The 14,833-nt window shown below is 40.7% G+C and overlaps 1 protein-coding gene across 4 annotated transcripts in view; it reads right to left on the bottom strand.

Annotated features, from left to right (window-relative positions):
* Positions 1-14,833, bottom strand: part of SCUBE2 (signal peptide, CUB domain and EGF like domain containing 2) — a 99,784-nt gene that overhangs the window by 30,420 nt on the left and 54,531 nt on the right. For 3 of the 4 annotated variants that reach the window (XM_029582339.1, XM_029582342.1, XM_029582340.1), the window contains 4 exons: positions 12,879-13,001; positions 12,062-12,178; positions 11,254-11,340; positions 6,741-6,845 (listed from right to left, as the gene is read on the bottom strand). In XM_029582339.1, coding sequence (XP_029438199.1) covers positions 6,741-6,845; positions 11,254-11,340; positions 12,062-12,178; positions 12,879-13,001 — 432 coding nt within the window. The remainder of the gene's footprint in view (positions 1-6,740; positions 6,846-11,253; positions 11,341-12,061; positions 12,179-12,878; positions 13,002-14,833) is intronic. The other variant, XM_029582343.1, reaches the window with a different exon arrangement.

Genomic DNA, 14,833 nt, shown 5'->3' with positions numbered 1-14,833 from the left:
GCGTAGGCAAGATACTTGCAGAAGTCGGTGTACTTAATCAGGGTAGGCTTGTCGGAAGAGCCATGTTTTAAGTTTTTTTCTGAACTTGGCGTAACATGGCTCTAGCCTGAGAGTGGTAGGGAGGGTGTTCCATTGTTTAGGGCCTGCAATGGATAGTGCACGGTCCCTAGTAGAGGAGAGGTGGGCTTTTTTCAAAGGGGGAATGGAGAGGGTGCCTTTGTTGACAGTGCGAGTGGGTCGTTCAGTGCGTATAGGACGAAAGGGTTCATCCAACCAATTGGAATTGTGCGAGTGGATGGACTTGTGCACTATGGTTAGAATTTTGAAGAGAATTCGGGATGCGATGGGGAGCCAGTGGAGTTCTTTGAGTATTGGGGTAATGTGATCAGCTTTCCTTGAGTTGGTGATGACCCTGGCGATGGCATTCTGGAGCATTTGTAAGGGCTTGGTGGTGGAGGAGGGTAGGCCAAGGAAGAGGGCATTACAGTAGTCCAGCTTTGAGGAAAGGGTGGCTTGGACGACGGTGCGGAAGTCATGATAGTGGAGGAGGGGTCTGAGTTTCTTCAGGATGTGAAGCTTGAAGAAACCTTCTTTGAGGATGGAGTTGATCTGTTTTTTGAGATTGAGTTGTTGATCTATGATAACCCCAAGGTCTCTTACTGTGGGTTGGGGTGTTATGACGTTGAAAGCTGGATCGTTGGAGATCGGTGGTTTGGGAGGGAGGTGAGGAGAGATAAGGAGCAGCTCTGTTTTGGAGGAGTTTAGAGCGAGGTGGATGTTGGTGAGGAAGTCATTGATGTTGGCAAGACACGTGTTCCAGAAGGCAAGGGCATCTGAGAGAGAGTTGTGAATGGGAATGACGATTTGAACGTCATCTGCATAGAGGTAGAATTTGAGGCCGAGGTCTGTGAGGAGCTGACATAGAGGTGTGAGATAAATGTTGAAAAGGGTGGAGGAGAGGGAGGAGCCTTGTGGGACACCTTGAGACAAGGGATAGAGTGTGGAGTTGGCGTTTCCTATCTTGACGGAGAACTTTCTGTTAGATAAGTAGGATTTAAACCTACTTATCTAAAATGTTACATTATCACTTGAAGCTCTTGTGCCCAAAGACATATCGGAGAATATCTTCACCAATTCAATGAAGATGTCATCTGGATTTCTTCCACTGAATATTTTCTTCTCCATGTGCATTATCACTACCTTTTTCTTACTGGTCATTCCTCTCTCTATGAAGTCCAGAATTCATCTGGCTTTAGTTACTGCCTTGTCAGATTACTTCGCCACTTTCAGATCTCCAGAAACTATCACCCCAAGTGTCCTCTTCCAGTCCGTGCATGTTAGTCTTTCAGCCCTCATCACATGCAGCTCTTTTGGATTACCGCACTCCCGATGCATGACTCCGCCATGTCTTTGGCTGCTCTTCAAGCTTTCTTAAATCAATTTTTATTCTCTTTACTCCTTCAGGCGTGTCCACTCTGTTGCAAATCTTAGTATCCTCTGCAAATAGACAAACTTTACCTTCTACCTCTTCCACAATCTGGCTGACAAAGACATTGAACAGAGCCAGTCCCAAAACCGATCCCAGTGGCGCTCCACTTAACACTACTTTCTCTTCAGAATAGGTTCCATTTACCATTACAAGCTGTCTCCTGTCAGTCAAACAGTTTGTAGCCAACTCCACCACCTTGGCGCTCACTCCCAAGCTTCTCATTTTATTCACGAGCCTACAGTGCAGGACCGTATCAAAACCTTTGCTGAAATCCAAGTAAATCATATCTGGCACTCTTCCTTGATCCAAATCTCTAGTCACTCAGTCAAAAAAGTCAATTAGATTTGTCTGACAGAATCTTCTCCCAGTGAATCCATGCAGTTTCAGGTCCAGCAACCCACCAGTTTGTAGATAGTTCATTATCCTTTCCTTTAGCAGCATCTCCGTTAATTTTCCCACCACCGAGGTGAGGCTAACCGGGCTATAGTTTCCAGCCTCCTCTTGTGAAGAGGACCACCACAGATCTTTTCCAGTCACGCGACACAACTCCTGTTTCTAGGAATCTACTGAACAGATTTTTCAGCGGATCCACCAGCACATCTCTGAGCTCCCTCACTATCCTGGGATGTGCCTCATCCAGCCCCAAGGCCTTGCCCACTTTGAGTTGTCTTAGCTCTTCCCATACATTCTCTTCTGTAAACGGAGTTTGTCTACCCCACCCCTAATCTACGGTCTTCTCAACCAGCAATGGTCCTTTCTCCAGAATCTTCTTTAGTAAATACCGAAGTATTTGTTTAATATTTCTGCCACTTTTTTTTTCGTCTCTCTCCACACATTGCTCCATGTTAACTTTCAATTTCACTGTTCCACCTTCTGGCCTCCCTTCTTTCTCCGATATATCTGAAAAACGTTTTGTCACCTTGGCGGTCCTTTCTTCCGCTGGATGTTTTGCTTTCCTGATTTCCTTTTTCATCTTCCTCAGCTTCACCAGATATTTTTCCCTGTGTTCCTGTTTTTGGTATCCTTTACACTTCTTCAACATACATGAGAAATCCACTTCTCTTCCTCCAGGCAACAGTACAAGTTATCAGGGGGTTTAAGTGTGTTCCCTGGAAATAAAAGGTTACTTCTTCTAAAACGGAGATTCTTAAAATTAGGTAAAGAAGAAATTAAGTAGAGATTCTCATTCAAATGGGCCTCAGTGCCCAGATTCCTAGCACACTAGATAGGCTTCACTCCCTTAACTTCAACCCCTCTTGAAAGCTATAAAACAGGACCTAGCAGATTATCCATTATGAAATCAATGTCCTGCCTAGAGTACTGGTTTTTTTTTGTTAGACGTGCCACCGATCACCAATTCATTTTTTACAGCATTAAATTCAGTTTTATCTAAATTTGTGTTTTTTTCCTATCATTTTGTTTTAAAAATGATATCAAACGATACAGTAGTCGTTAACTTGTCTTTGCCATTTCAAACAAAAACACATCCCTAAGAATAATCAGACAGCTTTCTTGATCAGATTTATAGAAAAGCAGAGTAAGCCTCGCTGGCAAGCCTGCAGCACTGGCGACCTGAAGAAACACCAGAAATAACTCAGAAATAGGAGAGAATCCCAATGTGAAAACAGGGAACTTTTCTTTTTTTTTTTTTAAACCATAATAGGGACAGGAAGATGAATATTAAATATGGAACTCATTTTACTCAACTATGACTATTTTCTGGTCGCTTTGGGGATTTTCTTTTTCGCATGGAAATAAAAATGAATGAAAAATAAAAATGGTGAAAGCTTTTTATGGGCTAACTTATTACATTTTTTGACTATCTTTTGGGAGCTGGACAGAAATGTTTGAATAGCTCAGCAGAGATTCATCATCCTGTCCCTCTAAGCTTTATGAACTACTGAACTTCCAGGGCAGACAAAGTGCAACCAACCCTGGGCACACGTCTCACGCATGGGTCAGCCAACGTGCCTCAGCTTTTGTGCATTAGATGGGGTCTTTTTTTTTTTCCTTTTATAAAGTAAAAACAGAATCAATAAAATATATCGGACTTCCTCAATTCTGAACTAAAATCGCCCTGCCCCCAACCAGTCTGAGGAATCTCCAGAGCAGACAAAAATGTCACCAAAATGTGAGGTAGCTTAGAATGTGGACAAATACCCACAAGGGAAGAGCCTAAAATAGTTACATTCAGGCCGATACAGTAAAAATCGCGGGAGAGCGGGTGAGCTCCCGCTCTCCTGGCGCACGCACAGGCCACTCTCCTGTGCACGCGATTCAGTAAATTTATTTAAATTAGGGCCTGCGGTAAAAAGAGGCGCTAGGGACACTAGCGAGTCCCTAGCGCCTCTTTTTTGAAAGAAGCGGCAGCTGTCAGTGGGTTTGACAGTCGACGCTCAATTTTGCCGGCGTCGGTTCTCGAGCCCGCTGACAGCCACGGGTTCGGAAACCGGACACCGGCAAAATTGAGCGTCCGGTTTTCACCCCTTGGGCCGATTTCAATTTTTTTTTATTTTTTTTTTACTTTTTGTAACTTTCGGGACCTCCGACTTAATATCGCCATGGTATTAAGTCGGAAGGTGCACAGAAAAGCAGTTTTTACTGCTTTTTCTCGTCGAAACAAGCATGTTTCGACGAGAGAACGCTCATTTACGTTTGCAGGAACCAACATTTGGAATAAAATGCCCACTGACCTGCGCCAGGAGCACTGCCATAAGAAGTTTAAACAAAACCTCAAAACCTGGCTATTCAAACAAGCTTACCCATAATAGGAAAAGTCTTAGTCTGAACTGCCAAACACTCCCTCCCCTCTCTGCTATCCATAATACCTCAACAACTACTCTCTCTGGCAACTCCTTGTAATTCATATATGTGGCCCTTAAAATAAATACTTAACCATTCTACAATTAGATTTCATTCTTCTACTCACCATACTATGCTTGTTGGAAAATACCTAGTTATTTATAATTACCTTTTTATATAACTTCCCATGTTAGGCTTGCCTGAACTGTATTATATGTTTTCAATCTTACATGTTTTGTTCTATGGTCATTAGATTGTAAAACTTGTTGCTGAATTATTGTTTATTATAAACCGAGGTGATGTTCTTTACGTGCCGCGGTATATAAAAATTTCCAAAATAATAAATAAATAACTCGGCTCTTCAGCGTAACATCGCAGAGCACTGTCACTGAAGCCATCTGTCTGCCTGCTCTTAAGTAGTAGTTAAATCTTGGAAGTTTCCGAGAGCTTCTGCTACCTCGCCATTTCTGCCCTTTGTGAATCGAATCAAAAGCTGGGCATTTCCCTCCTGACCCTCACGAGAACCCCTCACAGGCCTCCTGCTGTTAGAGGTGAAGTGTGAACACAGCGCAGTCTACGTGCGACACAGAAAAGGAGATTTTAAAAACACGGAACGTGAGCAGAAATGTCTTTTCTATGAAAATATAAGAACTATAAGTTCATAAGAAACAAAGTACATTAGGACAAAATAAGTAAAGAAAGCACTGCAAGATTATTATGAGGTACTTTTTTTTTTTTTTTTTGCCAGTACTGATTTCCTGGTCATTCATGTTATCCCTCTGCCGCCACAGGCTGCAGTGCTCACAGTGACCAGAAGGAGTCAGTATCATCTATCAAAACAGGCTACTGCCACCATGTGGCCACTGGTGGTACCGCAGCTCAAAAAGTGATTTTCCACTTTTCCGCTATATCTATATCTATATCTATATATCTATATATATATATATATATATATATATATATATATACACATATACACACACACCAAAAAAAACCCCCAAATGAAGCTTTGGGGAAAAGAAAAAAGCACTCTTCACTTATCAATTAATCATACAGAAAATATTGTTTTTCCTAAAATGATACTATTTTATTGAAAATTCAATGAAAATGTAAATTTTTCAATTTTTACATGAAATCAATATCAATCCCTGATACATCATTAATTGCTTTATCTCCACATAATAACAATTGTCACTAGATATTGATTTAAGCCCAGATACTGATAACCCTCAACTCTATACTGCTTCTTACCTCAATCTTTCCCTTAATGCTCTTTACATCACCAAAACATATTAATGTTGCAGTTGGTCTTTTATAATGGAAAACACCACTGTAAATTGTATAATTCTAACTTTTAGATCTCTAAAATCACAGTTCTAACTCCTTTGGGTCTCTTCAAGTAACATTCCCCTGAAGAAGCCAGGTTGGCGAAACAAGGCCCTTGTTGGGATAGAAGATAAAATCATGTAAATGGAACACACCACTAATGAAGGAGTTAGAACTGTGATTTTAGAGATCTAAAAGTTAGAATTATACAATTTACAGTGGTGTTTTCCATTATAAAAGACCAACTACAACATTAATATGTTTTGGTGATGTAAAGAGCATTAAGGGAAAGATTGAGGTAAGAAGCAGTATAGAGTTGAGGGTTATCAGTATCTGGGCTTAAATCAATATCTAGTGACAATTGTTATTATGTGGAGATAAAGCAATTAATGATGTATCAGGGATTGATATTGATTTTATGTAAAAATTGAAAAATTTACATTTTCATTGAATTTTCAATAAAATAGTATCATTTTAGGAAAAACAATATTTTCTGTATGATTAATTGATAAGTGAGAGTGCTTTTTTCTTTTCCCATAAGCTTCATTTGGGGTTTTTTTTTGCATATAATAGTACAAAGCACAGGTGAAATATATTGCCTTTATTTTTGATATATATACACATATACATATATACACACATACATATACACATACATATTTCTGGGAAAACATTATTATTGTTCTAAGTTTTATATGGCTATAACCAACCTGAAAATTTGCTTGTTATAGGTTGAACAGTTTGGAAGATAATATATACACTGGAAAAAATGTTTTCTTTTTTCAATTTTTGGCAAAACCCCTATTTTTTTCTGGGACAATGTTATTCAGTTTTCTAGATTTTGGATACATTTACTTGTCCTGAAAATTTAGTTGCTGTAGTTTGAATGGTTCAGGAGATAAAATGTCTTCATAGACATACAAAGCAAAACCATTTAAAAAAAAATCCACCATAAATATGGACGTCAGAATAATATCATAGAGCCAAGAAATGGGCAAGCAAATATTCCGAAGGAGGTAGTCTGCTCAGTTCAACTGTATCAATTTATAATGGAATACTATTCTCAACTTACTTGGTGGTGCTAGCATATAAATCTGCTTAGATAAGAGTAGAATGCGCCTACCTGCCATCACACCTCGCAGCTCTTCCTTAACCATCTCGGCACTTTTCAAATTGCACTTCCCATCATTAAACTTGAAGGTTGCGTTTGTCCTTAGAGTCAAAATATCTTCAGAAAGAAACAGAGATGTGTTGGCTTCCAATTCAGACAGGAGAGACTACCAAGCAGAATCGAGCATGTGCCTGATCAAACACAGCATTGGAACACGTTTCATAACACGCGTGGCTGTCCGTCTTTGCTCTACTGAAGAGACCAAGGTCTAGCGAAAACCTCAGCTTGGGTCTAAGTGACAATGACAGGAAGCCTGCTCCAAGACACCCAAGCTGCTCATAGGCCGACGTAGTAAATGACGGCAGATAAAGACCAACATGACCCATCCAGTCTTCCAAGTTGAAAGCCACCCAGTTTGGGTGGAGGCACATTTATTTTATTTATTTACATAACTTGGTTTCTTGCCCTTCACCATCAGAATGAGGTACAATACTAAAATCATTAAACAATTACAATAATATAAAACATAACATTTAAAAAAAAGAATAATATGGTGCATCTCCAGATTCCCCAACTCACAGCCCCATTTCCTACTAATTCTCCTAAAAAAAATTTAAAAAGAAGCAAAAAGCCAGGTCTTGGCCAACTTCCTAAACCTATAAAATCCCTTATGCGATGCAACCCAACGCCAACTTCCTCCTCCTTCTCCATTGTCTTTTACCTGCCCTATTAGCCCCTTTCCCACCACATCCGTCCAAGCATGTGAATGGAGGTAGACGACCAGCATCTCTAGGAGGAGGAGGAGGTGTGAACCCATGCCAGACTGCGCCCTAGAGTCCTGTCCCAGGAAAGCATTAAGGTAAGCTGAGAGTGCGGCAGCTCCTGACTCAGGGAAGGTTCATATCTTGTGGGTACATTTTGCCGGCACAAGTAAGGGGGCACATTTTGTAATACTGCACATAAGTTACATGAATTTTCAAAGTGGACTGAGGTGCACGAGTTTGTTGTGAAAATGATCCTGGACAAAACTCCACGCACACAATTCCACTCGCTATCTGGGGGGTGCAGATTTGCTGAGAGAATTTTATGTGCATGCTTTTTAAAAATAGGAGAGCATGTGTGGAAGTCCCAGTCCCTGCCCCCTCCCGGGACGTCTCTCCCCTCTGCACATAAAAGTGTTTACATGCACTATGAATGTGCATCATTTCCGCATGTGGATCAGTCGTGCAGTTTTTTTTAAGATGACCGTTTCTGTGGGTAAAGCATTATTTTACCCCCAGCAGTCCCTATGGAAATTACCCTCCAAGAGGACAATTTTCAAAAAAAACGTACATGAGGAAAAAAACATTTTACCCCATATCAATTGGCAATCTGAAGCCCACCCACCCCCAATGTGGCTTTTAGCCACAATGAGAGGAGGTGTCCTGGGAGGAGAGTTTGTCAGGGGAGAAAAAGTCCATGCGTAGATGGCATTTTCAAATCCATGTGCTTATTACTCTAGCAAAAGTCTACCTGCATATAAAAAAAACCAAACAAACAAACCAAAACGCACAGTTTTCAGAAAGTTCTCACGTGGTTTTCCTTTGAAAACTGGTGTCAAGACCACGGACCCCAAACTTTACATTTATTTATTTATTTATTTATTTGAATTTTTTATATACCGATATTCCTATAAAGGATATAGATCACATCCGTGAAATGTGGTGGTGGGGGAGGGGGTACAAGAATGAATGCATTTCTGAAGAGAAACACGCCTGCGCAGGGCGTGTGCCACAGCATCACAGAGTTTCCCGCCTCTCTGCGGGTAGGGCTGCAGAATTCTCCGCGAGCCGTGGAACCCTGGGAGCTGACCCCGCCCCCTTCTTGCTGCCCTTCCCTACCTCCCTGCCGCTGTTCTCCCAGTCACGCAGGTTTGAAATTTAAAATAAATTTAGAATATCCCGAGATTAACTGCCCCACCCCAACACAAAGATTTGTTGTTTTTTTTTTAAAGTACATTTTAAGAAATGCTAACTTTTAATTCTTTTGTTATTTTTGAAATTTTTTAAATATGTGTTCAATTGATTCAGCTGCTATTTCAACGGTGCTAAAGAACATCTTAGAACGTAAGAACATAAGACTTGCCACACTGGATCAGACCTGCCATTCTGGGTCAGACCAAGGGTCCATCAAGCCCAGCATCCTGTTTCCAACAGAGGCCAAACCAGGCCACAAGAACCTGGCAGGATCCCAAGGGGTAGAGAGATTCCAAGCTGCTTATCCCAAGATTAAGCAGTGGATTTCTGCAATTCCACCTTAATAATAAATAGTTAATGGACTTTTCCTCCAGGAACTTGGCTAAATTTTTTTTTTTAAACCAACTACACTAACAGCTTTCACCACATCCTCTGGCAACAAATTCCAGAGCTTAACTACGTGTTGAGTAAAAAAATATTTTCTCTTATAGTTTTTAAATGTACACCTTAGTTATTTCATTGTATGTTCCCTATATTTTATAGACCTCAATCATATTGCCCCCTCAGCCGTCTCTTCTCCAAGCTGAAGATTCCTAACCTCTTTAGCCTTTCCTCATAGGGGAATTGTTCCATCCCATTTATTATTTTGGTCACCATTCTCTGTACCTTTTCTAATTTTGCTATATCTTTTCTTGAGATGTGGTGACCAGAACTGCACTCAAGATGAGGTCGCAGAATGGAATGATACAGAGGCATTCTGATATTCTCTCTTTTATTCTCCAATCCTTTCCTAATAATCCCTAGCATTCTATTTGCTTTCTTGGCTGCTGTTGCACACTGAGCAGAAGATTTCAACATATTATCAACGACGATGTCTAGATCCTTTTCCTGAACGGTGACTCCAAATGTGGAACTTTGCACTGTGTAGCTATAATTTGGGTTACTCTTCCCTAAATGCATCACTTTGCATTGGTTCACATTAAATTTCATTTGCATGCCCAGTCTCCCAGTTTTGCAAGGTCCTCTTGCAATTACGTTGATGCCCCCCATTCACCAGCTGCCTTATCCCAGTGCATTTAAGAATTTTCGAACGTTCCACTCAGGTGCGAAGTCCACGGTTGCTTTGTAGCTACCGACCTTGTACCTATTTTTCAAAAGGGAAACTGCCTGCAAGCTTTGCCTTTGAAAGCTGTTACAGGTAGAAAGTACCCTTGGACTTTTGCAGCTGATTTTTTTTGCAGATAAAACTGCTCTGGATAATATAATCCAGCCCAAAACATGACCCATGGCAACATCTCCCCTCAATTCAGCTAACAGTATGTGCCCTGTGGAAGTCTGTACAGACATTTAGCTGGACTGAGTGAGATTAATTATCAGACAGCAGTTTATTTGGGTAAATAGCTTTGAATCCTCCGCAGGACTTTGATTAACGGTCAGATGATGCTGTCTGATAAATTATGATGCTTGAATTTTCTCAGTCATTTCATGATGACTTTTATCATAGCATTATTTATGAATTATTCCACCATTTCTCTGCAAGATAATCCTCATGGTTAGAAAGACCCAACCCTGATGAGCTTTCCTGTCTAATCACAGGAGCACTATATAGATTGTTGCACTGATCACGTTGCGAGGTGCATTCATTTGAAACAAAATTGGGAATTTTAATAAAAATTTCAAATTTCATTTAAATTCAGTTTTTAAAAAGAAAAAATAAAAAATAATGAAATTGCATTCGGTTTGTTTTAAAAAAGTAAGGCCATCAGTTTGCTGCAAAAAACCAAACAAACCCCAAACTCCTGGGCTCCCCCACATCCTTGGACCCTCTTACCCTTTAGCTGAAAATGTTTTTACAAGGCAACAGTTAACCTCGGTCCTTCTTGCCTCACCGCAGCCATTGCTATTGGAAATGGTGCCGGTAGACCGAGGCCAGCTCTATTCTGCTTGGCAAAATTTAGCCTCGGTCTGCCGGCGCCATTTCCAATAAGCTGCAGTGGTGAAGCAGGAACGATCTGGGATTGCTTCTGCCCTATGAAGACATTTTCAACTATTGGGGAAGAGGGTCTGCGAGTGCCTTTTTTTTTATTTTTGGCTGCAGACTCGCTTTTATGTTTTGTTTTTCTTTTTTGTTTTACAAAAACAAAAAAACCCCAACAAAAACAAACAAATTAAATGAAAAAAAAACACAAAACAAGAAATAAAAAAAAAACCAAAGAGCAGTGTCTCTGCACACCCTTACTAATCACTACTAGCCCAGATCAACCATACCTTACCCACCCACTGTGCGCTTCTTATTCCAGCCACGGAAAAAAGAATCCTCCTGCTACCCGCAAGTCACCAGTCTCTGCTACAGTCACACCAAATATTCATTTAGCTTCACAATGGTTGGAGAGTCTAAATGGGAGGGGCTTCCAAAACCTTTAAGCACTAATCTCCCGCTAGGAAACAAAATGCATGTGGGGAAAAAAAAAAAAAGGATGAAATCTAATGATTTTGCTTTCACAACTGTACTGATCATTTTTCAGAAAATACCACTGAAGTCGCATGTGAACGACATATTATGTAATTACCTGGGCATGTCGACTCATCTATTTTATGCTGTTTGTTCCTGGCTTGAGAAGAGGAGCCACAGGTTATAGTATAGGCATCTTGCAGCCCTTAACAGAATACAGAAGGGAACAGTAAGACATAGGAAGAGACAGAATATTACCTTGAACTTCTATTATGCTGCTTGTATTTGCCAGCATGCTTTTAAGTATCAACAAATGTAACCTTTCAGGTCGTTTCTGCTTTCAGGCTCTCAGCAGCACTACCAGTGTCCCTGAAGTTTATAAAAGAATTATAAAAGGGTTTTCTGAGGAGGTTTTGTCATAAGATTAAAAGGGAAAAATCCTCTCTGCCCCCTCAAAGTTGTTTAGTAAAGAATGCTCGTGCTCTGGCATTTTGTACCTCTCAGAAAAATAGTCTGTGAAAAGACCTATAGGTAAATATAGCCCTGATGGTTATAGACCAAGAACAAAGTTACATTTTCTCCACAAAAATGAAAAAAAAATAAATAAATTTTTTTTTTTCAGATAAAATTCAAACTCAAAGAGCTTTTCTTCCAAAAGTACTTTTTGGTTTGGAATCAGAATGATAGAAATGTGCAGCCAGAAAATATTTGTTTTTATTTTGTTTTGTTTCTTTATTATTCGTTCTGAGGTTTTTTTGTTTCTTTTTTTTTTTTTGTTTCGTTTTAGTGCATACTGAATAGAGTTAGTGCGCACTAAAAATATATATATATCAGTGTGCATATAAAAACAAAAATGAAATAAAATGAGTGCACATCCCTATAGAATGGGTAAAACCTTTTAGGAATATAACCGTAGACTCACTTACCAGAAATAAAATGGATATTCACTTGGCAACTTAAGAAGCACCTATCACCTCCATCGCTCTTAATGCAGTGCAGTAATATTTTGGGAGACACATTATCTGGCAGGAATCTCTCTACTTCTAAATGGGATAAAACACACAAACACTCAAGGAAAAATAAAAATACTTACAAGAACAGAAATAGCAGATATGCACATGGTGTATCATGTAGCCTGTACCAAACTGCATTCCAGGCTGGCTATATGAAATTGCTTTAGGTCTCTGGACACCAACCCTGCAATCTGATTGGCAATAAGTGGCCATGTCAATGATGTTCCACATCTTCCCATTTTACATTTTCAATTGGCCGTTTCATAACTCTGATAAGACTCTTTGGGTTACGTATGCCCTTATGAGGGCTGTCAGATCTCTCAGCAGAACTGAAGCGAGTAGCAAAGCCCCCTAAACGTACATCCCATTCTTGGATATAGGGAAGAAGGAAAATGCCTGGCGACGCGAAGTTAGCACGCGCGCGCACACACACACACACAGAATTACATTAAAATCCTCCAGCATAATTTATTTTTCATGAAGAAAAGCACAAAAACAAAAACAGAAAGACAAACCTAAGAAGGAATATAGCATGGAAAAGACAGCACCAAAGATCCACAAAGTATCTCCTGTTTTTCACCTATGTCAACAATGGGCCATTCGAGGCCAGTACTCATGAAAAGGAGGAATATAATTAAAGAAATGGTCCAGGCTTCTTTACTGAAAGAAGCTTTTATAAGCTTAAAACATGTAAAAAGTGAATATTTATTACAACACCTTTACTCCTTACCAATGCAATCCTTCCTATTCCAGTGGAGTTTGTAGCTTGAAGGGCACCGGCATTCGTAATCCCCTAATGTGTTTACACAGGTGTGCTCACAGCCTCCGTTGTTGATGCTACACTCATTAATATCTAAGAAAAATCAAATTAGGCACATTGTATAAAACAACAACTGATGCACTAAACACACTTCCCTCAACAAAAAAAAAAATATGGTCATGAACGCTGCTGAATTGGTAGCCCTGGAAAATGATGTCCTCAGTTACAGAACGGGCACAGCCCAGGCAAAGGCAACGCCTCATCTGTGCACCTTGACCTTGGTTCTGGAGATCTCATTTCTAGGGGATGCTGTTCAGTCTCTATGCGGGTTCAGTCCCCCAACTAAGTTTAGCTAGGCAGTACCAGATCACGGGACTAAACTTGTTTCATATAGGTTGCACGATAGTTTTACAGATTTCAGTCTTGATCATTATTGGCATCAACTGAAACTGGTAACCCAAGGCTGAAAGGATCAACATTTCTGAACCAGGGTCCTGAGCCATTCGGTTTCTTCAGATCTTACCCATTTCCAAGCAGAGGCAGACACGAGGAGACCCAATTTCCGGAGAAAGACTTTGCCAGGCCCTGCTTTTGAACTCGTATCCCATGGCAATCTGGTAATTGTAGTCTTGCTCCTTCAATTTGAAATCAACACTACATGTACGATGATGCATCGGGAGGGGATACTGATTACAAAAGCAATTCAAGACTGGAGTCTCCTGCTCGCAAATGGGTTGCATCACATCTCTGGAGCAGATGGAGATTTTATGTTCCAAAAGCGTGCAGAAATCAAAACGTGAATACATGACTCGCTGGCTGCAGAGGAAGGAGGATTCTTTATGTGAAGTTCTGAAGGCAGGTAGTAAGATCAGTCACAATTTAACTTAAAAAATATAATTTTCACCCGGGTCCAGCTTTTCCATTTCACCTGTCCTTCCACATCACGTTCTTACTCTTTCCTTGTACCAATGTGACTTTTGGATAATGTTTTGGGGAAATCTGAAAAGCTCGATTGTAAGGAAAGATCAGACACAACCTGCAGCAAATCCTTGAGAGCCCATGTAGGACAGCCACTTTGGATAGGATGATCCAATAAAAGGCATCATAATCTGCAAGGGTTTCTGGAAAAAGACTACACAAAGCGCAAAGAGCAAAATAATAGTAATAGAGATGGCCTTCCATTCTAACAGGATCCCAGCGTCTTTACGTGCATTCTCTCTCAGAAGCGCGCGCCAACGGCTGCTCTGTCAGCACAAGGACACTACGAGGCGCCTTCAGAAGAAAGGAAGACCACAATTTAAAACTCTGAAATTTCCCCCATTCACCTGCTAAGCTTTTCTTCAGAAAAGACAACCGAAGAAGCACAAATGAATGGCTGCCCAATTGGTTTCATTGCTTACCAGTTGAATGAGAGCTTCTAAAGGGAGGCTGGGAAAAAAAAAAGGCATACACATATTTTGACATATTATCCCTTTCAGATATCCGAAGCTAATGCAACTAAAAGGCCGGATTTTCAAAAGGTTACGCGCGCTGGGCCTATTTTTAAAAGGCCCAGCAACACGCATAAAGCCCCGGGACGCGTTTAAGTCCCAGGGCTTTACTAAAGGGACTGTCAGGGGGCCTCCAACACAGCGGCCATTACTGCTGTGTCAGAGGATTGTGTGCCGGCAGGCGCAAAAGGTAAGATAAAAGTCAGGGAGGGGGTTAGAGTAGGGCTGGGAAGGTCAGGCTAGGGGGAAGGGAATGGGGGAAGGCAGCTCGGCGCGTGCAAGGTGCACAATTGTGCACCCCCTTGTGCACACCGACCCCCGATTTTATAACATGCGCGCGCATGTTACAAAATCGCATGTCCATGTCTTAAAACCTACTCATCCATCTGAATATCATTACTTTCTGTAATGTTAGTGAAGAAGGGTAGAATTTGC

The sequence above is a fragment of the Rhinatrema bivittatum genome, chromosome 17 (genome assembly GCF_901001135.1).
Source record: "Rhinatrema bivittatum chromosome 17, aRhiBiv1.1, whole genome shotgun sequence".
NCBI classification, from domain to species: Eukaryota; Metazoa; Chordata; class Amphibia; order Gymnophiona; family Rhinatrematidae; genus Rhinatrema; species Rhinatrema bivittatum.
This window is presented reverse-complemented; position numbering and strand designations above follow the sequence as displayed.